The sequence below is a fragment of the Alnus glutinosa genome, chromosome 11 (genome assembly GCF_958979055.1).
Source record: "Alnus glutinosa chromosome 11, dhAlnGlut1.1, whole genome shotgun sequence".
Lineage (NCBI taxonomy): Eukaryota > Viridiplantae > Streptophyta > Magnoliopsida > Fagales > Betulaceae > Alnus > Alnus glutinosa.
This window is the reverse complement of record NC_084896.1, coordinates 22168097-22195479: the sequence shown is the minus strand read 5'-3', so window position 1 is coordinate 22195479 and position 27383 is coordinate 22168097. Positions and strand designations below refer to the sequence as shown.

The 27383-nt window shown below is 33.3% G+C and overlaps 2 protein-coding genes across 10 annotated transcripts; both read left to right on the top strand.

Moving 5' to 3' along the window:
- The first annotated feature begins 7266 nt into the window (after positions 1-7266).
- On the top strand, positions 7267-12736 carry LOC133882442 (branched-chain-amino-acid aminotransferase 2, chloroplastic-like). Of its 6 annotated transcripts, none has more exons than XM_062321626.1 (11): positions 7267-7626; positions 7736-7783; positions 8068-8177; positions 8645-8813; positions 8897-9073; positions 9166-9297; positions 10001-10096; positions 10932-11048; positions 11583-11678; positions 12217-12329; positions 12445-12736. In XM_062321626.1, exons 3-11 carry the CDS (start codon positions 8134-8136, stop codon positions 12557-12559), a joined length of 1059 nt encoding a protein of 352 aa, XP_062177610.1. In that variant the 5' UTR covers positions 7267-7626; positions 7736-7783; positions 8068-8133; the 3' UTR covers positions 12560-12736. The 6 variants fall into 6 exon arrangements, with proteins under 6 accessions (XP_062177610.1, XP_062177609.1, XP_062177608.1 ...); XM_062321625.1 differs by having other exon boundaries at positions 7726-7783; XM_062321624.1 differs by having other exon boundaries at positions 7722-7783.
- A 2459-nt stretch (positions 12737-15195) lies between these two features.
- On the top strand, positions 15196-26788 carry LOC133881940 (branched-chain-amino-acid aminotransferase 2, chloroplastic-like). 4 transcript variants are annotated; one of them, XM_062321018.1, is made up of 11 exons: positions 15196-15282; positions 15386-15450; positions 19504-19570; positions 20129-20312; positions 20506-20682; positions 21030-21161; positions 22433-22522; positions 24269-24385; positions 24768-24863; positions 25128-25240; positions 26453-26788. In XM_062321018.1, exons 1-11 carry the CDS (start codon positions 15239-15241, stop codon positions 26565-26567), a joined length of 1200 nt encoding a protein of 399 aa, XP_062177002.1. In that variant the 5' UTR covers positions 15196-15238; the 3' UTR covers positions 26568-26788. The 4 variants fall into 4 exon arrangements, with proteins under 4 accessions (XP_062177002.1, XP_062177001.1, XP_062177003.1 ...); XM_062321017.1 differs by lacking the exons at positions 15196-15282; positions 15386-15450 and adding an exon at positions 17707-17827; XM_062321019.1 differs by lacking the exons at positions 15196-15282; positions 15386-15450 and adding an exon at positions 17966-18060.
- Positions 26789-27383: the final 595 nt, after the last annotated feature.

The window sequence follows — 27383 nt, the reverse complement described above, 5'->3', positions numbered from 1 at the left end:
ATCATGAAATGTCTTTGAAGGGGGAGAGTAATGAGGAGAATAGCAGCAGACAGAGTAGTTGGTCTCCTCCTTCTGATGGAGTCATAAAAGTGAATTGGGATGCGTCTATAAATGTGGTAAAGGATTGGGTTGGTCTGGGTATCATAGCTAGAGATAGCAAAGGTCTATGTATGGGTGCGAGGTGCATCACGATACATGCCCGGATGAACCCAAAAACAGCGGAGTTTGTGGCAGCACTACAGGCTGTACAATTCAGTAAAGAAGTGGGCTTTTGGGATGTAATTTTTTAAAGGGATGCGGCCCAAGTGGTCAAGGAGATAACGACTCATTCTTCAAGTTTTTCTAAAGTAGGCCATTTCATTGAGAGCATTTATATGGAGAAGCAACATTTTAGGTCTGCAAAGTTCCAAGCTACCTCCCGTACTTGTAACATGGCAGCCCATTCTTTAGCAAAGAAGGCCTCTTCCAATTTTGTAGATTTGTTTTGACTGGAAGACACTTCTATGAGTGTTAGTAGCATTGTTTTTAGGGAACAACCAGGTCCCTAAGATCCTTATTTTTGGATCAATATTTGTGTATTTTTTTACCAGAGTTTAATGAGAGTAGTTTTTCCATTCAAAAAAAAAAAAGAAAAAAAGAATTGAACATTCATCTTCTTAGGATTTAATCCAATATTTAATAATGGATTTAATATCGTTGGATTCTTTTATTTAATGCTATCGATTTTTTAAGCCTTGTTTCAAAAATGAAACATTATTCCCCCATTTTGAACATGTAAAGGAGATGAATGATTTTTTTTTCATCTTCTTAACATTTAATCCAATGTTCAAGAATGACTTTAATATTGTTTGATTACCTTATTTAATGCAATTCATTTTTTTAAGCCTTGTTTGGAACTTGGAAAATCAATTTTTAATGCTATGAATTAAGTTTTTAAGAGAATCAGATGATATGAATGCATTCCCTATTACTTATTTATCGTAATTAGGGGCCTTAATTAACAAATATTGAGTGTAATTAAAGCACTAAATATTTTTTCAGCAATTCATTTTTTTTTTAAGCCTTGTTTCAAGAATGAAACGTTGGAAATTGGAGAATTAGTTTTTAATGCTATGAAATAAGTTTTTAAGAGAATCAGATGATATGAATGCATTCTCTAATTATTTATTTAACATAATTAAGAGCCTTAATTAACAAATATTAAGTGTAATTAAAGCAATAAATATTTTTTCATTGAATAAATTTTTGTTAGTAATTATTCATATATATAATATACATACAAATATTAAGTAACCTATATATATATATATATATATATATATATATATATATATATATATATATATATATATATATATATATATATATATATATATATATATATATATATATATATATATATATATTATCAAAGTAACCTATATATATATATTATCAAAGTAACCTATAGGCTATAGTTAACTTAATAAGATGGCATTAGCTTTTTTGAACACAGCTAAGGGAGAGGCTCGATGATGAGGAGCTTGAAGAAGCCTTAACAGTGGCAAGACTAATTTGGCTTCACCGCAATTCCTATGTTTTTGGAAGGGGGTTTACCCCCACCAAATCAATTGGTGATCATAGCACGAGAGGCCATGGCCAATTTCCATCAGGCAAATTTTCAGTCAGATCTACAGGTTCATATTTAGGAGCCGAGTGGACTCCAGTTGACAAAGCATTCGGAGGGTCTACTGAAGTTGAACTGGGATGCTACGTTGAACACCTCAACAAAGAACATGGGAGTGGGGGTGGTTGTGCGAGATGAAGAGGGAGAAGTTTTGGCTACCATGGCTAAGGTCGTCCCTTATGTTACTGATCCAATAGTGGCGGAGGTAGTGGCAGTATGGAGTGCAATAAACTTGTGTTGTGTGATGGGTTTTCAGAGGTTGGTGTTTGAAGGTGCAAGGATACCCCATGCTGGAGTAGTTATGGCTAGTTGATCAAGGACACCTGATACCGGATTCATAGTCTTCAATTTTCTGCATTAAGGCATGTAGGTAGAGCAACCAACAAAGCAGCTCATATTTTGGCAAAGTTAGCTCTGAACCAGTCGTTAGATCATATTTGGGTGGAGGAATGCCCTTCTTTTATCCAAAATATTGTACTTGTTGAGCAAGTTTCTATTCATTGATTAATGATATCCAGATTTTTCTCAAAAAAAAAAAACAGTTAGTACCTTAATATATATATATATATTTGTTAATAGTTCACAATATCATTTTTGCACTTGCATACCTTCATGCATACATCAAAGAACTATATATTATATTTTGTACAATGTTATATACTTGTGTGACATTATGATATTAAATCCATTCTTAAATATGAATGAAGTATGATAATATTGATATTAATATTAACTAACACATATAAATATACATACTTATAAGTTATATATTTATATAACTCATTATATATGCACATATATATATGATCGAGCTAACGATGAGTCGGGCGAGTGGTTTGGATCGGGTCGAGAGTTATAAAGGTCGAGCTCACAAGGCCTAAATGAGCTGGTCGAGTCAAGCTCGCGAGCCCCCATCGAGTTTCGTCAAGCAAGTCGGATATGTATCACTTACTAATTAAGCGAGTTCCTACAGTAATGAGCGAGTTTGTACAGTGTTGAGCTCGAATTCGGGTCGGGCATAACCGATCGGGTATCGAGTGGGTAGTCGGACGAACTGGTTCATTTATAGCCCTATCAGGCCATAGTCAAGTCACTACAAAAAAACATGGAAATACTAACCTGTAGAATTTTACACGTAAGTGATTACAGTAACGTAATAATTATTTGACGCAATACTAAAATATATAATGTGTAAAATTTACTTTGTAATTCCTTTGTAACGTGAACATTTTATGGGTTACTAGACAGTAGCGTAAACATTTTGAGACCTGTGCCGCGCAGGCTACTTCCACACGGAATTTGGGAACAAATTCCATCTCCCCCTCTCACTGGTCTCCCTCTCTCTGCTCTCCCTCATCTCCCCCGGCTCTCTCCCTGGTCTCCCTCTCTCTGCTCTCCCTCTCCCTCAGTAACGGTCGTCTCTCACACTCCCTCTCAGTCTCTCTGCTCAGTCTCTCCCTCTGCAGGTAACACGTATTAAATATTGTTCATATTGTTGATTTTGTTAATATTAAATATTTGATAATGGATATTGGATATTGTTAATATTGTTGATATTGGATATTGTTGATATTATTGAATATTGGATATTGTTGTTATTGTTAATATTGTTGACATTGGATATTTGATAATGGATATTGGATATTGTTAATATTGTTGATATTGGATATTTAATATTCTGAAAAAATAGTTATATTCATTTAATCTATTGATACAAATTATTGTGGATATCGAGATAATATAATGTGGATATTAGAATAATATTAAAATTTATATGTCAAAATTTAAACCCTAATAAGAATTTTTAACTTAATTTTTTAGAAGCTAATATTGATATATTGATATTGAGATAATATTACAATTTATTTGACAATATACCCTAATCAAATTTTTTAACCTAATTCATTAGAGGCCAATATTTATATTGATAATTTGATATTATGGTTAATTACAACATGATAAAACCTCCACAAATTGTCTTGATCCACAAGAACCCCTCACGGAGAGGGGAGAACATGAAGAAATCAAATGTCTTGATCCATCACATGTTAAGGTCTCTTGGAATCTTCAAGACCTAGTCATGCTGGAAGCTGAGTCAAGGAATCCCATTATGAAGAAAGCATTCCTAATTTTTCGTCAAACATCCCTTGCTGGAGTGCATCACTAGCAGACATGGTTCCGGAGGTAGACTATTGCTTCTGGAGACACATCTACAAGAGGTAATTTCTCGTGTTTATCCACGTTCAAACAGTATGTTTCTCTTGCTCTTTTTTTTTTTTTCTTTACAGCAAAAGAAAGGCTTAGGTAATGGAACTGATAAACATCGAGAAAGAGGGAAAGTGAGCCGGCCCCACCAACCACTAGTATAAGAACACAGCAATTTGACTGGTACAATCTGTCCAAAAACAAAAGGAGACAATGGTGGGCAAGTAAGCAAAAAAAAAAAAAAGCAAGAGACATACTATTTGAACGTGGAAAAACACGAGAAATTACCTGCTGTAGATGTATCTCCAAAAGCAGTACTCTGCCTCTGGAACCATGTCTGCCAGTGATGCACTCCTACAAGAGATGTTTGATGGGAAATTAGGAATGCTTTCTTCATAATGGGATTCCTTGATTCAGCTTCCAACATGACTAGGTCTTAAGATTCCAAGAGACCTTAACATGTGATGGATCAAGACATTTGGTTTCTTCATATTCTCCCCTCTCTGTGAGGGGTGCGTTGTGTATTTCGTAGGTTACCCTAGCACTTGACAGATATTCCACACCTCGTTTGAATGTAAGATCGTCTGCTTGTAGCGGTTCAAATAATAATTAATTACTTTTCTATTTTATCCTTATTTTTTTAATATTGATGACGTTTCTTTATATTCCATGTGTTACTTCTTAAGTGTTAGTTTTAATATGATATTATTGTATTTTTATTTGCTGAGTTTGTTTGTTTTATCATTTATATGTATTAGGTAATATGGAGCATGTTGTTGTACATTCGTTAGTATGTAGCTGTTCTTGTATTGGCGTTGAGAAATTCAACTCATGCGCATCTATTAGTAGTTGTTTTATCATTGTGTATTGTGTGTATTCTTTATGTATAATTGTTCATATATATATGAAAACACATGAAAACACAAACATTGGTTATATTATTTTCAACGGTTGTAATTTTTGACGATTTATTCTCAATGTACGTATATTGTTGTGCTTGTTCTTTAAAATTAAATGTAAAATGTTGGGATTGTTAACGAATGGATGGATGGAAACGTACAATTTGTTGTGATTTTAAAATGATGGATATAAATGGTCAACCGCTAAAAAAAAATTTGGGAGAGCAAAAATTTGTAATTTTTTTTTTCTATTTAACCTAAAAATACAATAACCTGAAAATTAGTTGTGCGTTTCAACATTCACTAACCTAATAATATTTACATTACGAACCACAGTCACGTGAAGATGAGTTCTGCGTTACAACATACACTAACCTAACAATCTTCAAGTTATAAATTACAATAACATGATAATTAATTCTGCACTACAACATTCACTAACCTAGAAATATTCACGTTGCAATAATTTTAATTAGTAACCTGAAAGTTAATTCTGCATTACAACACTTCAGTAACCTGTTTTTTGCATGTTACAACAACTCAATAACATGCAGTTTCACGTAACTCGATCTCAGTAACCTAAGACATTTGTCGTGTTACTGGACAGTAACGCGATGTCATATTTTCATGTTACAATACACATTTTAGCAACCTAAGGGATACTAACCTCGGCTTTGTATTATTGGGGGCCACGTTACTAACCTTAGGTTAATATTCACAATTTTTTGGTAGTGAGTATTATTTACTAATTTACTACTTTAAGTTATGAGTCCACACTCACGGTCATACTCAGTCATCAAAAAGAAGATGGAGGTTGAATTAAGAACACGAAAAACAAGTTCTCACCATTCAACATGGAGCAAATCAACTGGTCCTAAGAGCCTAGGAGAGGCCGATTTCGATTATAAGTATCCTGAACGTGTTAGTTTAATTAATCTAGCCTTGTTTATCTTAAAAAAAAAAAAAAAAAAAAAAAAAAAAAAAAAAAAAAAAAAAAATCTAGAATCAATATTCCGCTGCGCATATTTTGATTGTGACATAATCTTCAACAATTTGGCATTCCGATTTCATAGACAAAAAGTGTGATTTTAAACCAAATCACATAAACTAGATCGTTTGGAATTGCGTTTTTAAAAGAAATTGCGATTTATAAACCTATAAAATGTGCGATTTCAAATTGCAGGCAATGGATACTTTTTTGAAAACGCACAAATTTTAAAGGTTAAACTATGTTTTTAAAAATCATATTTTCAAATCGTACGTTTTGAAATCACAAACCCAAACTGATCCTAAATAAAATGTCCATTGTCCAGGTTTTCTTTAGAAAGAAAAAGAAATTAAAGCTAACGAAAAATAAATCGATTTTTTTTTTCTTATTTTACATTACAGACTCAATTTGTTTTAAAATTTTTGAACGATAACGTCATCCTTCCTTAGTGTACTTGATCTACTGGTATTTCTCGATCACATAATCTTATCAAATTTAATTCAATTTCTAAACTCAAAAGAAAAATGGTTTGTTTAACTCTATTAACTGATTAATATTTGAAACAGAGGACTTGCAAAATAAAAGAAATCCTTTATTTTGAACACCGATACAGTACACAATGGTACACAGAAATAGCTCAACACTCATACGACTTAATCTTGACACAAACCATATGCTTAAGAAATTCTCTAGGAAAAAAAAAAAAAAAAACATAAAAATATTTAAAATTGTTTTTAGTTTTATGTCAGGTTAAAACACTTTAAAAAAAATAAAATAAAATAAAAATATACTATCTTTAGAAAGATAATAATTAATTCTATCTCATAGAAAAGAGAAATTTTAAAAATTTTGGGACTATCTCAGTTCACGTGACATATAAACAGATTGAGAATCTTGCCTCATTTTCTCGATCGTTAAAATATAAAGTTAATTTTTGAATTAACATAAATTTTTTAAATAAGTGATAATTTTATATTTATAAAATTCAAAGTTTTTAATATTTTGTGTTATTTTTTATTTATTTATTTTTAATTAAATATTTAACTTGTTGAGTACGTATAACTTATTTAAAAAAAGTGTAACAAAAATAAATTAGATGGTTAAATTCCTATTAGGATAATCGAACTTAGCTGAGTATAAATTAGATGGTTAAAATATAAATTTAATTTTTGAATTAACATAAATTTTTTAAATAAGTGATAATTTTATATTTATAAAATTCAAAGTTTTTAATATTTTGTGTTATTTTTTATTTATTTATTTATTTTTAATTAAATATTTAACTTGTTGAGTACGTATAACTTATTTAAAAAAGTGTTACAAAAATAAATTAGATGGTTAAATTCCTATTAGGATAATCGGGGCACGCCCCTTCTCACCCATTCTTTCAGTCAGGGAACTGGCAGTTGGAGTCGGTAAAGAAACCTGGTAGAGAGAGAGAGATTGGGTGAGAGGGGCGGTGAGAAAGGAAGAAGGAGAGGCCAAAGGGAGAGGGAGAGATTGAAGGAAGAGAGAGGTCAGTAGAAGAAAGAGAGTCATGAGAGAGGAGGAAGGTGGGGGTGGCAGTTGGGCGGCAACAGCTTGCAGAAGAGAGGGTGCTGTCAGTGTAAGGGATATAATATTTGTATAATTGATTGTAGTTGGGCTTTGGGTAATAGAAACTTTGTAAATGTGGGTTGTGAAGTATTGATTTGGGCTTAGTTTGTTAAGTAGTTAGTAGTAAGGAGAGATATAAAAGGCCAATGTATAGGAAAGAAGAGTTATCGAGTTGACCAAGCGTTTTCTCAGAATTGTGTAATCTTGGAGCCATGGGAAGGGATCGAAAGTCAAATCTCCCCAGATAAGGAGTTTTGCTGAACTCGAATCAGGTACCTTATCAATACATAAATACAATTTCATTCTATTTCCTATCCATTTCTAATCTTTCCATCACCAATATACATACAAAATTACCAAAAACAAGGAAGTTCATTACAGGCTGGTGCTGGTGCTAACCGTCAACAGTTATCAATGACCTTGTAAGTTGTAAGTTGTAATTTTTAATTTTTAATTTGTAATTTAATGGGTATTTCACATCATCCTTATCAGGGTTCTCTTGTATACTTCCCGTGTATAAGAGTTGCGTCCCTTTACATTTTTTTTATAATAATTGCAATTTATAAAAAAAAAAAAATCTTGGGTTTAACTCGTTTTTGTGCCCATTTGCTTAATCCATTGACTGATCTGCTATATATTTTCTGATATTTTTTTTATACCCAAATAAGGTCCCTTAAGTTACAATTTTATTTTTACTCGTATGCATATCCCAGACATGAAACGCTTCGTTGAAATAGTCCACTATTTCCCTGGTTGGAACTAAGGCCCTGTTGGCTTTCATGGCGTCACCCTCAGAGCAAACAACTTGTGAGACTATGAACAGGTAACGGGAATGGATGATGCCTTTTAGCTAAATTCATGCGGACTCTTAATGAAATCTAGGACTTTGAGCGTACTAAACATTCATGCTTTTGAATGCCTATATTTGCTTGGAATCAATTGCTTTCTAAAGGAAGATAGTTATTTCCAAAGTGCTAACCAATTAGTACCTCATTCTTTTGGGTAGTACTAGTACAGTTTCCTCTTGGATGTCAGAAAGTATTAACTATCAACTACCTTAAAGCTGTATATTTGTATTTATATGGTGTACGCACTTTCTGTAGCACTTTGAAGCTGAACTGTTCTTCCTTTAGGACATCCTGACTATTTCACATTACCATTTTTTTTTTTTTTTTTTTTTTTTTTGCCTTCTTAGCAACCATACATACTTTTGTCTTTATTTCAATTTTCAACTTGTTTTCTTTCTTTTTTCTTTTTCTTTTTTTTTTTTTTTTTTGCATTTAAATACAGTGAAAAATATGCTGATATCAACTGGGATGAACTTGGATTTAATCCAATTCCAACGGATTACATGTTTGTGATAAAATGCTCTAAAGGAGAAAACTTTTTACAAGGAAATCTCACTCGCTTTGGGAACATTGAGCTGAGCCCATCTGCCGCAATCTTAAACAATGGACAGGTGAGCGGCAAGCAACAATTAATGAGAAGCATAGATATGACCGACTTCAACTGATCACAAATGCAATTCGTGATTGTCTTTAGGGAATTTTGGAAGGTCTTAAGGCATACAGGAGAGAAGACAATCGTATCACGCTCTTCCGGCCTGAACAGAATGCTATGCGCATGAAGATGGGGGCAGAGAGAATGTGCATGCCATCACCATCTACCGAGCAATTTGTTGATGCTGTAAAGCAAACGGTCCTTGCCAACAAGCGTTGGGTATTCATCCCAACTACTGCATATCTCTCCAACTATTTAATATGCTTTTCTTAATGCTTAAATGTATATATTTCAAATTTGGACATATATAGGTGCCGCCTCCAGGGAAAGGGTCATTGTATGTGAGGCCTTTGCTCATGGGAAGTGGATCTGCTATGGGTGTTGTGCCGGCACCAGAATACACATTCCTAATATACACTTTTCCGGTTGGCAACTATTTTAAGGTAGGTTGTGCTATCTGAGGAAATTTGAACCCAGGAACGGTGACAGAAAAATTGTCATTGCAATAGCTCTGTTAGTTGCATTGGAGAATAAAGTCATGCGAAGAAATTGGCTGTGCTATTGAAAGTGCATTTATTTGTTTATTCTTAATCTTCAAAGCCGTATTCATGGGGAACTCATGATGTTATTGTATGCTGATATACATAACAAGTCCTTGCTTCCTAAAAATACAATGGGGGCATTTGACAACCCTTTTTTACCTTCCTTTTTACTTTTTTACTCAAAAAGGAAAATGGAGAGGCGTTTGCTAAGCCACTTAGAAATGAGCACGACTTTTGAAATTAGATATTATACGAAAATTTGTACAGATGAACAACACTTTGATCTTGACACGTCAAAAGAGACCCACATGTGGAGCTGCCATGTCCGTTTCTTATACACTGATCTTTCCCGTGCTCTCTGAAGCGCTAGGAAGTAGGTTTTAGAAAAAAGCAAAAAAGGGTCAAAATTGGTTGACCCCAAAAAGGGTCCCTTAAAAGGGTTCTCAAATGCCCCCATTGACATCCCTAGTATAAAGGAGACCACAGGAATGCTTAGAGTTATCATAATTAACATACACATTCAAAGTTCTTCACTTGATTTCATTTTCCTCAATACATATGTAGTTATAATTTTCTTCAACGCATACTTTTGTCTATATAATAGGGTGATACAGCTATGAATGTGATTGTTGAGGAAAAGCTTTGTCGAGCTATCCCTGGTGGACCTGGAGGTGTCAAGACAATCACCAACTACGCACCGGTAAGCATAACTTTCTTGTAGTTGCTTTGCTACCAAAAAAGAATCAACAATGCATTATGTTATTTCTTGAAGTATGCATAGGCACGTACTTAATATCTTTGTATTCCTATTTCTTGACTTATTTAATGAAAAGAAAAGTTTTTAATGGGTGCATAGACTTTTTGTTGAACGGTTTGTTCTTTGATGGCGGAAAAAGCTTGTTATTCAATCACAAGTATTAGGACCTACTTGTTGTGCAAAAGATCAATCATAATTTGTTGTGCAAGTCTTTCTTTTTCCTTTTTTCTTTTTTTTTCTCTCCTTGAGAGACTGTACTGGCAAGCTGTATACCACATGTTCATGTTGGAATTAGGGACAAATGGGAATTAAGTATGATTGGAAAAGCTTAAATTTATATCATTTCAAATCATTCTAGTAAAGTGGACAAAGTGGCTTACAAATGCTGTATATTATTTCAACTACCAAAGAAAAAAAGGATAGAAGTCATTCTTTCTTAATATGCTTTTGGAAACACCATGAAACACGGTGAGCAAAACTTTAGAAGCATAAGAAATTAGCATTTATCTTCTTTTTTTGTTTTTTTGCTCAGATTCATCTCTAAGCTTATCATCTTTTGCATAAAATAAAGCAACTGCAATTTTGCCAAAGTTATCATGTGACATCTGTAACCAGGGGTGGAACCACCCTTTAGGCTTTAGGTTGGGGGCCACTACCCCCGTCCCTTTAGGTTCCGCCTCTGTCCATAGGCCTTTTTTTCTTCTTCTTTTGTGCTTGTCTGAACTTGTTTCATACTATCTGATATTATAAAACAATTCAATTGTGGTTTTCTTCATAGGTTTTGCAAGCAGTTACCCAAGCAAAGACCAAAGGATTCTCTGATGTCTTATTCCTAGATGCGAAGACTGGAAAAAACATTGAGGAGCTTTCTTCATGTAACATTTTCATTGTGAAGGTATTGTATTCTGGCTGTTGTATCACTAATTAATTATCCAAATTAATTTCATGTGAGAATCAATAACACTATCCTTTAGCTTCAGAAAATAAATATTGAGGAGTTTTTTATTGCTTACATAGGAAGAATTTAAGCATTATGTAAATGGTACATATTCCAAGTTGGATTTTCATCTTAGTAAATATCACTCTATGTAGATTGAATACCACTAAGGCATGGATTAGATGCTACTCGTAATGGCACCACAATTTATATAGAATATTTAAGTAGACAGTTTCACTTCTTGACATGATTATATCCAGCTAAGAAACTTTCCATCAACAAACTAAAATGGCATATCATAATGTCGTCCATATAGTAGTGAGAAAAATGAAGTATAAAATGGTTGTCCTTTTTTGCATTATGACGGGATGAACCCAGTTGTCTTGTAGAACAGAGTTCAGTATTTAGTTACTCAAAACTTTTCTCTTGCAACATCCATAACATCTTACTTCTGTCTGAAACTTTTCGATTCACATCATCTCTCTGTTGTAGGGTAATGTTATTTCAACTCCAGCTACGCTAGGAACTATTTTGCCAGGAGTTACACGAAAAAGCATCATCGAAGTTGCCCTTGATTTTGGTTACCAGGTGATAATTTTTCGTCTATAGTAAGGCAATCAGTACATTATTATGATCGAAATTCGCATTCCGTTTGTAACTTTTCAATAGTATGCCGCATTCACTTAATTAAAAACTAGCTAAAAGAGATGATCATGTGCATAACATCTTGATGAAGTGTGCCAATTTGCCGAATTTGAATCCAAAAGCTTAAAAACCATCTTGTACTACTCTTTTTGTGTAAGGAAAGTGACCAACAAAGAGAATTTCAATCTAATATAATTGATTTGTATTTTGAATTTCAATCTAATATAATTGATTGATTTAACCTCATGATTTATTCGTAACAATTTATCTCTTGATTTACTCACTCTAATATAGAAAGTGCATCCTACTTTAGAAGGGTTGTTATCATTAAGCCAACAAAAAATCCTTGTGTATAACTAGTTGGGCCACAATTGTTATGATCTAGCATATGAATGTCAATGCCAAGCACAAAACTTACAAAAATCTGCTACCAATTTTGAAAATTGTTTGGCACTAACAATTTGGTATCCCCTCTGATCAGGTGGAGGAACGTGTTATTCCAGTTGAGGACTTGATGGATGCCGATGAAGTTTTCTGCACAGGAACTGCGGTGGTCGTCAATGCCGTTGGTAGTATAACTTATCAGGGTAAAAGGTACATCCATGTCTATGCATGTTCTCTCAGTGAAATCATAGATTAAAATGGTGATCCTGTTTACGAGCTCACTTCTTCTTGGGACTGTTAATGATAGCTGATTATATCAATGTAGGGTTGAATATAAAACTGGAGTGGAATCAGTGGCCCAGAAACTTTATGCAACGCTAACAGGAATTCAGACTGGGCGTATTGATGACAAGATGGGATGGACTGTCCAGGTGGATTGAGCTTTAATCGTTAAATACAGTTTATGTTGGAAGTTGGTGGACCTACATTCATTTCTTGTTTCTTCTTCTCACTTCATTTGGAATGGCTGGAAGCATGGGTGTATATGCTACACCATGCAACCCTTAACTTTCTTAATATTAATTATATAACTTAAATAAAATCTCACATTTACTCCATGCATATTTTATTAAATAAAGTTCATGCAATAAGCTTTCTCAAAGGTAAACAATTTTGCAAGTGGTTGGTACTTCAAAGTCTCTAGGCAGAGCCCATCCATTTCCCACTTGCTCTTTGCAGATGACCTTGTGGTATTTGCAAAAGCCTCTTCTATCCTCTCATGCCTCAACAAGTATTCTCTCTAGTCTAGCCAAAAGGTGAATTTTGACATGTCTGCCATTCTCTTTAGCAAGAACACCAAACCAACTACCCAAGCAGAAATCACCTCCATCCCTGGCCTCAAGCTTATCCCTCCAAAAGCCAAATACTTGGGATTCCCTTATTCATCAAAAAAAAAAAAAAATGCAAAAGAACCCCGGAGCCTAGAGGAGATTATTTTTCTATAGTTTTTGCCCATTGTATAATTGTATCGTGGACAAAATTTTCCCCCAAATTAAGTTGGAAGAAATTTATTCTACATGTGATTCTCACGTGCATTAGCTTGTACTGAAAATGCCATACCAAATGATGATGCCATAAATAACACGGCCAAGTTCAAGTCAAGAGGGTCTGCAAAAGAGGAGAAATGTTTCACCTACAACCTCTACCCAACTCTTACATAACCCTTCTTTCATATTGTGTGGGTCTCACATGTGGGACCTACATGCATGGGACTTACACAATATAAAAGGATTGTGTGAGAGTTGAATGAGAATGATTGTGAATGTATCATTTCTCACAAAAGAAAGTAGGTATGGCAGTGGATACTTCCATACCTAAGTAACTACTTTTTTTTTTCTTTTTTTTTTATCTTTTTTCTTTTTTTAAGGGAAAGTAAAGTGCTCTTTTGAGTATTAAGAGTGAAGAGCATAAATGCTTACCTTTTGGGAGTTTGTCCTTCTTTATGTTCATGGGGTGCCCTTTATCTAGATGGGCTTTGACAGAAGTTATGCTGCAGTTAGACAGCATGTGAAATGGACATGACGTTTTGGCACGTCCCCTGCCAATTGTCATCCAGAGGTGCTGCACGGTCCCAAATGAATTAAACGCCACCTACCATTGCAGAGTGGTAAGGTGTGACGCCTGTACAATGGTCTAGTATGGGGCCACCTGAGGTGTCACTGAAAATATAGGGGTTGGGACTGTTGAGGCAAGGAGTAACTACCAGCAGCGGTGGTTATGTATCTCACCATAGGAATCACTCACTATTGTTTAGTGTTAGTCACATTGAATTCTATTGATATCATGATATGACTGAGTCAAACTATAATTTAATTAGTCTTGAAAGAGTACATGTGGTTCTTCTCTGTCGAAGCCTTTTCTAAGCAATTTTTAACGAGTAGGTACTACTATGGTAACACCCAAGTAGAATAGTCACAGTTCGACTTTCAAGACTCAGATGTCTGATTCTGATGGACTACTTACCCGGGCTCAATTGGGTGAAAATGGGTATATTACCAACCAACCTTAATCAATATTACGATATCCCAAATCTGCACCTATCCTTAACAAAACAAAAGGAGAGGTGTTATACAACACAATGCAAACTAAAGTCAGTGGCAGCCGTCGGCTGATATTTTCTTTGTTGTTACACTAGAAACCCGTTAGTCGGCAGGTGTAAATTGAAGGATTATATCCTTGGAGAGTTGGAGTTAGTTAAAACCTTCAGATCTGTCGTCTTAAGGTTGTCAGTTAAATCTGAAGGCCATTTGCATCAATATTTTACTGGAAGTGATTCATACACAATTCATATTGCATAATTATCTCACAATTAATAAATATTAGGTGAGATTCATGCATATATCTTGAAGTTGTAGAATAGTCGTGTAAGAATTGTAATTTTATGGTTTCTCTTTCTTTATTGCTATGCTTTCTGAGTTTTTTTTTTTTTTTTTTTTTTTTTTTTTTTTTTTTTGAAACAAAGAAGAAACAAATCTTATTGCAAAGACTACCAAATACATCATGATCCCAACAAAAGATATAGGAAAAAGACTTCTCCCTAACAATAAGATCTTGAATACAAAAAGGGAAATCTGTTTTCTGAGTTTTAACTATGATTGTTGTGCAAAAAGTTTTTCCATTTTAACGTACACAGCAGAAAGAGTCACATGGAAATTCAAGAAGCAGACAGTAAAGATCGTACACAGTGTCAGGTTTATTGTACGTTAGCAATGGCATTGTCATGGAGCTCCCATGGTTGTGACTTGTGAGAGTGAAATTTATATATAGGAAGTACTGCTAAAACCAAGGCACGCAAATCTCACCCTCAAGTTTCAAACAGAGTATTGAATGTGTGAGATCTAATATTAGTCTCAAAAATTTAATTATAAATTTGAAAATAAGATGTGTAATTTTCTCAATCACAATCCCCACGAGTTTGGTTACTGCAGACACAAAAACCAAAAGCAAATAATAGAGATTTAAATGGGTCTTGTCGGTGGGGTCAAGCATATTTTCACCCACATTTCAGCCCTTCGTCTGTTTATAGAAGGGTCGAAGAAGGAGAAGAAGAAGAAGAAAGAATGGGAGCTGGAATCTCATTCTCCATGCAGATTACACAGCCCAGGTGGGTATATAGTGTATAGTCCGTTTCAGTTTTTTGTATATTAATTTGTTTTTCTTTTCATCAATGTGTCTTTGGTTTCTTGGGTGGACAATATACACAAAAGGCCTCGGGTGCTGTGGAAGGATTGGATTGGGTGGAGACTGTGGAGTACAGGTTCGAGCCGTGGAGGTAAGAAGGCTATCTATTTACAAGTACTGGTAAATATGGGTGAAAACTTTTCGTACAGACAGATGCTAACCATTCGCAATCTGCTATATATAATTATTCATACATGCAAGTGCGGATAATAAAAATCATGATTTATATGTACAGATAGCAGTTTTAAGATATACAGATGCCATTATTTAACTGGATCCGCATATTATATATATATATATAATATATTTAATAAATTCATTAAAAGGGCGTTATTTTGTTGTTTAATACCAAAATGAAGTCGTTTTAGATTAGGTATATATAGGTTATATTTACATTGATTTAGTTAGTTGTATTGCTTTTTCATGTAACACTTAAAAAAAATGTAAAAGTAATGTGAAATTAATATATTTTCAAAAGATTAAGGCTTTAAAAAAATTAAAAGTCCAAAACACTGAAAATCGACCCAAATTATTGTCAAAATCGTATTGTGAAAATAAGCTCTAATAGAGACCCAAAAAGACCTAAAAGACTGAAATAAGCTCATTACCTAATATTCGAAAGCGAATGTGTATATTGCAAATAACCACATCCGCATCCGTATGTACATCCTTACTAGTAAATACTACCCAAAAAAAAAGATTATTAATGATATATGTTGACACAAAATGTTAAGCTCATTTGGTAAACCGGTTTCTTTTTTTGTGTTTGATAATTGTTTTCGATAACAAAAATAAAAAACAATTTTTTGTTGTTTTTTCGTTAAAAAAGTATTTGACAAACTGTTTCAAAAACAATTTTTTATTTTATATATATATATATATATATATATATATATATATATATATATATATATATATATATATATATATTCACTTGCAAGCATATAATATTCTCTTCCTGATCTCCTGATAGCCTCGAAACCTATGGCCTATGGGGGAATCATATAAACATTTTTTTTTTTTTATTTTGAGGTCTTCACAAACCTATTTGTTGAGCTGTATTAGAGCATCTCTAGCATATTAGGTAAAATGTTCATATTAATTAAATTTAGTTAATATTGTCAATTTTTCACTTTCAGCAGGTTAGCTAAAAGCTAGCTAAAATACATTAAATCATTTCTTTAATATTTTTTCTCTCTCCATCCCTTCTCTCTTCTTTTTCCCTCTCCGATCCAAGAGGTCACATTGGTAATAATATAATAATAAAAAATAATATTTAAAAGAAAACAGAGAAGACAATGGATAATTTTGAGTTGTTTATTAAAAAATAAGTATGTAAAAATAAAAAAAATAAAAAAATAATACTTTTTGATTAGGTATTTTACATCTTATTATGCTCCTAAGAGTCAATATTCCAAGGCGACCACAATTGGTTCTTTGATATTTCCAAAGTGGTGACTCAAGTCTTTCCAACTATATATATTCAACATCATATATATCATTCAATTAAGTGAAATTTCCACAACCACAAAAATATAAATATGGTAGATTTTTCCAAAGTGTGGTGCACTACTGGTGACTCAAGTCTTTCCAACTAATTCATATACTAATATAGTAATATTATTATATTTTTTTTCATTGTGGAAATTTCACTTGAATGATATTTCCACAATGACAAAAATATAATAATATTATATACTTTCTTCTCCAAATATATATCTAACATCATCCAAGTAAAATTTTCACAATGAAAAATATATAATAATATTAGTGGATGAATTGAGTAAATTCCTAAAAAGATTCTTTCATTTAAAGTTCTTAAAATCTCAATAAATGATGATTTCAAATTAAACTACTAAATTTTTTTTCATTTACCACGAATTTAGTAGGAGTAATGCTATATATATGCAAATTTAAATCTGTTAATGGTGATTTAAAAAACCTCATCACCTTTGAGAGAATAAGAAGGGAATAGGTCATGACTCTTGTTGTCTTACATATAGCATTACTCGTTAATAAATATTAAGGTGACAAAATATCTGAGCCATTTAGATTGAAAATAACAGTTACGATTTAAGAAACCCGGATATAGAATGTGATCCAAAAATGAAGCGGGTACCATATCAGAGAGATTACAAGTATTTTTGGCTGAGAGAATGCAAAATAACATTTCTATACGCTAAAAATTCGATCTAGAGAATCTTGGTTCCTGTTTTACCATTACACTTCTATTAATTGTAAGGAAAAACAAAACAAAAAAACGTATTTGTAGCTTTAAAAGAGGAAATAAATGGTCGAAGAGCTTGTAACGAGTATGATGATGATATAAAATGCATACATGCACCAACGACAACTATTGAATTTTACCATAATGCGGTCCGTTTGTCGTTCCAGATCTTCAAATTTCTTTGATTTTCTTCATTCTTTTCAATCTTCATCGATGGGGAAAGTTTGTGGCCGACCAACAGGTTGACTCTATTTTATATATATATTTATATATATATTATAGTTATTTAATTAATTATATTATACTCAAGAAAAAACTGTGCTTAATTTAATTTGTTTCATCTGAATAGTGTTATTTGTGTGTGTGTATATATATATATATATATATATCTCTTATACGAAACTTTTGTGATTATACGAGTTTATTTTCTCACGGTGAAGATCGAACAATTTCGTCGTCGTTATTTCTGTTGCGGTAACTATCTACCAACATTGTCTCTGTGTCTTCACTCTTTGTACGTAATTTCTTGTTTTCTTTCTTTCTTCTTTGGTGAGTTCAATAGAAACCACATTGTATTGATGATTTTCCAAAGGCCATCCATTTTGCTTCTTTTTTTTTCTAGGACAATAAGGAAAAGGTTAGAAGATTGAGGTTTTTTCCATTCTTGATTAGAAAGGAATAAAGAATGAAAGATCAGTCGAAAATGCTTCCGAACACGAGATTTGAAAGCAGGGCGGATCTCAACCTGGGCTTGGGAGTTGGGAGAGCAATAGTCCCCACAAAATTTTTAAAAAACCTATAATTAAAATTTTTTTTTTTTTAAAAAAAAAAAACAACAAAATTATCCTAAATTTTATGTTTTTTTTTTTTTTTTATGAATTTGACCTCCCAAAATTAGTTTTTTACCCTTAAAAATCTTTATTTTCTAGTTTCGTTTTCCCTCATCTCAAATTCTGATTCCGCCCTCGTTGAAAAGGACTAGGATCCTCTCTAGTTGGTTTTATTTCGCCTTTTTTTTTATCTAAATTTATTTTGCCTTCTTAAGCGTTAGCTAATTGGCATAGGCGTTTATTTGAAACTTCTTCCTAGTTTCGTTTTCCCTCATCTCAAATTCTGATTCCGCCCTCGTTGAAAAGGACTAGGATCCTCTCTAGTTGGTTTTATTTCGCCTTTTTTTTTATCTAAATTTATTTTGCCTTCTTAAGCGTTAGCTAATTGGCATAGGCGTTTATTTGAAACTTCTTCAAAGTAATGTATTAGGCTAAAGTGTGTGTGTGTATGTTGATTACTTAATTATATATATATAACGATATATATATATAAAACGATGAACGTTTTAATTCTAAAATCCGTTTTACACCTCTAAATATATGCTTTCATCTTAAAGCAAGCAAAGATGGCTTTTCTAACAGGAGAGGAGCCGATTCCTTATAACATGATAACTGAATTGTAATTTTACTTATTATTTGAACAATTATACCCTCATCTTATAAAGAACCAACTCTTCTCTAGTTGCTTTCAGCCGGCAAGAATTCTGATCCAAGTGGCTAGCTCTCAATCAGCCTTCGTTTCTTTTCCCTGACTATCAATCTATTAAAATAACTAAAAAAGTAATCCCCATTACGTGCATGTTTTTAATTTCAATCCCATGTGAGATTTCATGACATGAGTGACTGCATGCTTTGCTGGGGCCAATTTTGCAGCTATGTTATATTGATTTAACGTAGTATTAAAGTAAAAGATTTTGAATTTAAATTTTGTTTTTGTTATTATCTCATTTCAGTTAAATATTTAGCTATGTGTTATGTCTCACTTGTTGAGAGAGAGTTTGAGAGCACGTGAACAGGAGTGTTAAATTATTAATTTAAATAATTAAATTTATCGTTTCTTATCGGCTTAAACTTTTCTTGATTACAGTTGGAGCCAATTTTGCTTCCATGGCACCAGCCGCCGGGCAAACAGCCTTCCAAACCATGGATAACAGGTAATACGAATAGCATTCGATTAAAATTATGTAGATAAATAGTTGAGAAAATTTTGCAAGAATTTCAGTTTCTGCTAGCCAGAAGTTACAACAATCCGCTTCCAAACTTTAGAAAGCTATTACCAAAATGCTACTCAAAAGTAGAGGTTGTTTGTGATTGCATTAAGAAGCTTAAAATGTACTTTTTAGTACATAAAAAGCTATGCCAAGCAAAAATGAATCGTTTTGGTTAAAAAAAAAAATTGAAAACCCAAAACTGTAATTGTTTTAGGAAAAGCTTAAACATAAGATTTTTATTTTTATTTTTTTCTAAGAAGCTCATAGCTTTTCTATATAGAAAAGCTTTATTTTTCAACACAGTCCTAAACATGGTCGTAGTACCTAGCTGTTCTCTACAGATGGGCTTCACAGTTATCTGTAGCAGCAATAGCCTGCTTGAGCTGATTTTTCTAGAGTTCATTTCACATTGTCATTGTTGTTAATATCTATCCATCATTTCTTTGCTCCATTTGTAACTTTTTTTCCTTTTAATTTTGATTGAAAAATATGACAAAAAAGAAACACAAGTGGTGCTGAAAAATATGCCAATTTCAACTGGGATGAACTTGGATTTGGTATAGTTCCAACAGACTACATGTACGTGATGAAATGCTCTGAAGAGGAGGATTTTACTCGAGGAAACTTAACTCCCTATGGGAACATTGAGATGAGCCCATCTGCCGGAATCTTAAACTATGGACAGGTTAGAGCAGCATCCTAACACTACGATCGATTTAGCACACAAATGTGTTAAGAGGCCGGTACCATTAAAAACATCCTCATTAATTTCCCATATATATATATATATATATATATATATATATATATATATATATATATATATATATATATATATATATATATTAACATACATACGGATACGATGATGTCTTTAGGGGTTGTTCGAAGGCCTAAAGGCATACCGGAAGGAAGATGGTCGTGTTTTGCTCTTTCGACCAGAACAGAATGCTCAACGCATGAAGAATGGTGCAGAGAGAATGTGCATGCCATCGCCATCTATTGAGCAATTTGTTGAGGCTGTAAAGCAAACCGTCCTCGCCAACAAGCATTGGGTATTCTACTCATCCCCCCTTTCCTTCTTGTCTGCCGCTCTTCTTTGGTTCTGTTTGAATTTTCGATTTCAAAACGTGCGATATAGTTGACAACGTTATTTTTAAATCTACAGTAAAATCTCAGTTTTACTTTCAAAATCGTAGTATAATCTTTAAAGTCTTGTCTATAGTTTGAAAACGCATATTCTTTTACGTTTTGAAATCGCTATATTTTAAAAACGTACTTTCAAATGATAAATTTTTTACGATTTGGTTTAAAATCACACTTTTTTATCTGCAAAATCACAACGTGAAACACCCGATCTTATGCTTCATGGATGTTTAGAAGTTTGCGTTTGATGAAACAGGTACCTCCACCAGGGAAAGGGTCGCTCTACGTTAGGCCATTGCTCATTGGAAGTGGACCTCATCTGGGCATGGGGCCCGCACCAGAGTACACATTCCTAACATATTCAGTTCCTGTTGGAAATTATCATAAGGTGGGTTATTGGCTATGCTAATAGAGGAAATGTATGGTAGACCAGTATTTTCGTAGAGATTAATGTTATTCAGTAGATTATTAACCGGATAACGTGGCAGTGAAAGTTAACTTTTATCTTCTCCTTTTTTTCAAGTGCTAATCTAAATACTGATTTTCACTGGCACATCATAAAAAATAAAAATAAAAAATAAAAAAATTATAACAGTCATTTAATAATCTACTAAATAGCATTACTATTTTACATGCAAAAATCACCATCTGCATATGCAATTGCGAATAATAGTTTTAGTGTATGTGGATGCGGTTAATAACCGCATCCGCACACCCTTTATATATAATATATATTTTGTATATTTTATATTTCATAAATCCATCAAAAAGTCTTTGTTTTGGTGTTTAATACCAAAAAGACATCATTTTAGATTAAGTATAGGTTATGTTTTACATTGGTTGTGTTGGTTGTGTGGCTTTCTTATGTAACATTTGAGCAAAAAGGAAAAAGTAATTTGAAATCAATATATTTTAAAAAGATTAGAGCTTCAAAAAAAAAAAAATTAAAACAAGCCCAAAAATCACTAAAAGCCGGCCTAATTTATTTTTTAAATCGTTTAAAATATGCCCTAATAGAGGCCCAAAGAAGGCCTAAAAGTTTAAAATATGCTCATTACCTAATATGCGGATAGCAGATAAAAACCGCAAGGATGAGGTTAGTAAAAACATGATGCAGATGCGTAGCGGATAGCTAAAAGTAATATCCGCATTTTGCGGATGCAGCTGTGGATATTACAAATAACAGCATCCGCATGTATATATACCTTTTATTAGGGTAATGTTATATACCACACCACTATCTCACTATGCTAACGTGACATTATCAATCTATCCTTATATCAGCTCTTGTTAAAAGAAGAAGAAGAAAAAAAATACAGTAGCGGATTGGCAATCCTACATTAGCATGATGGGATAGTGATATATATATGGCATTACTTTTTATATTAAACTGCTGGAAAATACTAAATGCTACACCCCTATCACACCCCTATTTCACAGGATTGATGTGATCGTACCCATCAACCTTTAATTTTTATTTAAAAAAAAAAAGATTGACCACGTCAATCCAGTAAGATAAGGGTGTAATATGTAGCATTAATTGCTCTAAACTCTATATTGACTAAAACTTGAGACATCCTGATTGTTATCTTATATGATGGCATCATAAGATCTTAGGAAATCTTTAAGGATCATGCTATTCTTTTTTTCATAAAATAGGGTCCCTTAAACTTGGTTGTTGAAGACAAGCTCCATCGTGCTGCTCCGGGTGGAACTGGAAGCGTCAAGGCTGTCGCCAACTACTCACCGGTAAGTATAACTTCTTTTAAGCCGGTTGTTTCAAAACTTTTGGTCATTTGGAGTCATTTTACTGTTCAAACAACTCCAAACAATTAGAGTCATTCTTACCAAAACGACTTTAATTTGAGTTGTTTGAACAGTAAAACGACTCTAACCCGGAGTCCAAACCCTATGTTTTAAGTTGCTTTCCAACCGACACTATTCAAGCGACTAAAAATGTATAGTGTCATTTTTTTGCCCAAAAATGACTCCAAACAAGCGACTCAAAACAATGGTTTTTTTGTAGTGTAAATTGCATGTAGCATAACGGTAAGTAATATGGTATGAATTTAACGTTTTGTTGATAGTTTAAATTTAGGTATACCTAGCCAACTAATCAATGTGTTTTGTGTGAATAAGTCTACTATCTCATTAATAAAAAGTTGAGTACATAGCTCCAAAAGCAAATACATTGATGTGAATTATCATTATACTCATGATATAGTGGAGAAGGAAGAGATTAAAGTCGACTTTATTCCCTCAAATGAGATGGTGATTGATCCTATTACCAAGGGACTATCTCTAGATAAATTTAGAGAGCATCTAGGTGTAATGGGATTTAGAAACACTTAGGTGAGATAGCTACATGGTTAAAAGGCATAATTCGGAAAAGGTTGCGTGGATGAGAGAGATTGTGTAATACAACCTAGGGGGACATAATTGGTCGGTTAAAGGTATGAGGCACTAGCTAATGAGATATGGATATTACGGTTCATATGGATGTAAAGTCCACAAATATATATGTACCATGATGAAACTTGGTAATATCTATGCTCGTGCAGTGTAAAGTCGCTTCTAAGGTATATCAAGAAAAACCTCAAGAATAAGGCCCTTAAAGAAAGTACTTCATCAAATATTCAGCAAAAGTCGACACATGGGTTATGTGTTTGGTTAAAGTCATTAGTGGTGGTATGGGTGTGGACTATGTTCCCAACAATATAATGGGGAATTGATGTCGTTCACTTGAAAGATAGTGAAACGAAGTCGCCCCTAATATGTTGTTGATGGGAAAGAATATGGTAAAGGGTGGGATCAAATAAGAAAGTGACAAAGCATGCGCACGTAGGGCTATGTCATGAATTGACGTCAATTTGTTGATATTACAGATGAGAGTCGGCATGGGGGCAAAGATTGGGTACCAAGGAAAATCATTCTCAACTGAAAATCCTATCAATTACTACTATAGTGTCCTCAAGTGAGAGATGAAAGAATATAAAGGGTGATCACACCATAATAGTGTGCACCCTCACACACCATAACCTCCTATGGTGATAGATTTCCCATGGGAGATGTTTGTTCATGGTGAAAAGACAACCCTTTCAATGGGTTTATTTGTTTAACATATGCAACTATTGGGAGAGTTGCACCAGCTGTGAAGAGGCACCATTGCATCTATAAAAGGATGCAGTGGTGTGGGTTTTATACAACTTTTTGCTCCTTCAACATGTTGTCTCCCATGAGATCGATCAACAACATTTTCTAGATCCAGTACCTGTTAGAAGTTATGCTTCTAGCAAAACTCTTACATTAATAATGTAAAGAAACTTACAAAGGCATTGCTATTTGTATCTTTAGCTTGGTCCTTTGCTCAGGATACTATTTGGAACTTAATTACCACGTTTAACAAATTGAGGCAATTGCTTTATTTCAACATATCCATCATGTTTTCTTGACTATCCTAGTCGCTTATGCAGAGTGTTCCCTTTTACTCTATAGGTTTACAAAGCAGTGACTCAAGCAAAGGCCAGAGGATTCTCTGATGTCCTATTCCTAGATGCATTGACAGGGAAGCACATTGAGGAAGTTTCAACATGTAATATTTTCCTTGTCAAGGTATGACTTGACAAATATTCCGAGTAATTTCAAATGGAAAATGTTCAGTTTTATTCTTTTGCACATCTTTTATTCATCTCCGTACAAGAAATATACTGCAAATCCACCATTGAATTTGTGAGACCACATGTGGATTCAACAAATTTAATGGTGGATTTGCAAAATAGTGACACCAAACATATCTCATTTCAAATAGATCAATTTAGAAGTATAGTATTTTTTTACCTACCCAAGGCACACGGAAAATGCTCTAAAACTATATTTACTTAATCATGTGTGTACTCGTTTTTCTTATGATGAAATCATCTTGCCAGTAATTCAATCATCTTAAATCTAACTTTTCCCTTAACATGATTGAATTTACATTTTGTATATGTGGTAGGGTAATGTTATTTCGACCCCAGCAACACGTGGAACTATTCTGCCTGGAATCACTCGAAAGAGTATCATTGAGATTGCCCTTGCTTTTGGTTACCAGGTGATCATCATTCTTCTACTATGATATATATGCCAAGTGATAACACTTAACAGGACTCAAATCCCGTACAATTAAGTTGTCCAGACCCAATTTTCTCGAGACTGATCACCTACTCACCTGCCCGAGAAAGCTTTAGGCCTTTTCAACTTGAACTTAGTATGATAACTTGCATATATATAGAGAGAAAATCAAATTAGGTATTAAATTTTACAAAATGCAAAAGTGATTCCCAAGAATTAATCGACATTGTCCCAATTGGTTCAGGTGGAAGAACGTGTAATTCCGGTGGAGGATTTGCTTGAAGCTGATGAACTTTTCTGTACAGGGACTGCTGTGGTTTTAAGTCCCGTTGCTAGTGTCACCTATCGGAATAAAAGGTAACTCCCAATTAAGTTCAGTTTCATAAATCTCTTTTCTATATATATATATATAAAAAATTGATTGTACATATAAAATTGATTGTACAACTGTTGTACACTTTTGTAGACATATAGAGTGGGACCTATATATATGGGATTTGATTCTTGTACAACAACTGCACAACAACCTCTCACATGAGGGTAGGTCCCAGTATGTGGGACCCACCCTCATGTGAGGGATTGTTTGTACAGTTGTTGTATTGGTGTTGTAAATCTAACATTTTCCCATATATATATGAAAAATGTTAAATTTACAACACCAATACAACAACTGCACAACAACCTCTCACATATGTGGGGTCCACCCTCATGTGAGGGGTTGTTGTGCAGTTGTTGTACACTCATTTTTCACAATAGCTCCACAACAAGCTGATGTGGCTGGTAATATTTTATTATTTTTTTACAAAAAGAAAACAAAACAAAACAAAAAAAATAATAAAATATTACCAGCCATGTCAGCTTGTTGTGGGGCTGTTGTGAGAAATGAGTGTATGGATCATTTCTCCAATTATATGGGGATTTGATTCTTGTACAACACCAATACAACAACTGCACAACAACCCCTCACATGAGGGTGGGCCCCAGTATGTGGGACCCACCCTCATGTGAGGGATTGTTTGTACAGTTGTTGTATTGGTGTTGTAAATCTAACATTTTCCATATATATATATGGGGATTGTTGGACAACTTCATTTAAGGATATCGAACTTTTACTATTTTTGAAACAAGATACTTGAATTTCAAAACGTCTTAATTTCAAGTATCCATTTTTCGAAAAGTTTCAATTAGAGGTTCTCCGTTAGGATTTTCCCTTAAATCCAATCAAAATTCTCAAAATACCCCTCATTTTTTTTAAGAAAAAAAAAAATGCTAGGATTTAGGTATTAGTTAGAATTTAACGAAATTAGCAAAAATACCCATGCCTGGATCTTTGAAAAAAAATTATAAATTTTTTAAAAAAAATAAATACCGGAGTATTTTGAAAATTTTGATAGAATTTAACGGAAAATCCTAACATAGGACCCCTAATTGAAACTTTCCAAAAAATGAATACCCTAAATTGAATCGTTTTGAAGTTCAGATATCTTCGTTCAAAATGGTAAAAGTTCGATACCCTTAAATGAAGTTATGTATGAGATTGTTTTGATCTTATTGGTCACGTCTGCGCAGGGTTGAATACAGAACTGGAGCTGAAACAGTGTCGCAGAAACTATATGTTGTGTTAACAGGGATTCAAACGGGGCGTATTGAGGACAAGATGGGGTGGACTGTCAAAGTAGATTGATTTTTTAGCCTCTGATCTCCCCTCTCATTTACAATAAAACTTTGCTTGTGATTCTTTCTTTAATTTTGTCCACAATATTCCACTTCGAGTATGAAAACTTATCTTCAGAAATGTTATGTATTTTCTATATTTAATGGTGTATATGAATCTGTTTATGTAATTTGTATGGATTTATGGTCATGGATGATGAACGAATGAACAATGGAATTGGATTTTGGCTATTCTAGTGTAAACTACCGCATAGATTATGTTAGTCTAAACGGCAAGGCCAACAAAACTAAACGGTGGAATTTAAGGCATATAAAAAAAAAAAAAAAAAAAAAAAAAAAAAAAAAAAAGAAAAAAAAAAGGGAGCAAAAAATACAACTCATGTGCTTTCTTCTATCTTGTAGTTTATCTTTTGTAACAAGTTTGATCGGTCAATTGCAAGTCATTAGGGAAAAAAATAAAATGCAAGTCATAAGAAAAAATGTGTTTGCTTTCTTCTCCCAATAACACAACTTAGGCATTCAAAAAAAAAAATAAATAACACAACTTAGAGTCTATTTGAGTTTGTAATTGTAAAAAGTTCAATTTAAAAATAGCGATTTGAAGAAGTGATTTTTAAAAATACGGTTATCCATTTGGAAAAATCGTAATTTGACCTTTAAAAGTGAGATTTTAAATCAAATCGTAGAAAATAAATCATTTAAAAATTGCATTTTGAAAACGTAGAAAATATGTCTTTTCAAATCGTAGTTAAGAAAGTGCTTTTTTGAAAACGCGGAATTTTAAAGTCTGCCTTTCCAAATCGCAGTTATGGGGATGCATTTTGAA

Bases quoted from the DNA above. Each gene is read 5' to 3' on its own strand.
- LOC133882442 (XM_062321626.1), top strand. From the start codon at position 8,134: ATGGCGTCACCCTCAGAGCAAACAACTTGTGAGACTATGAACAG. The intron at 8,178-8,644 runs GTAACGGGAATG...ATTTAAATACAG, and splicing joins ACTTGTGAGACTATGAACAG to TGAAAAATATGCTGATATCA. The intron at 11,679-12,216 runs GTGATAATTTTT...CCCTCTGATCAG, and splicing joins CCCTTGATTTTGGTTACCAG to GTGGAGGAACGTGTTATTCC.
- LOC133881940 (XM_062321018.1), top strand. From the start codon at position 15,239: ATGGGAGCTGGAATCTCATTCTCCATGCAGATTACACAGCCCAG. The intron at 15,283-15,385 runs GTGGGTATATAG...TATACACAAAAG, and splicing joins ATGCAGATTACACAGCCCAG to GCCTCGGGTGCTGTGGAAGG. The intron at 20,683-21,029 runs GTATTCTACTCA...TTGATGAAACAG, and splicing joins TCCTCGCCAACAAGCATTGG to GTACCTCCACCAGGGAAAGG.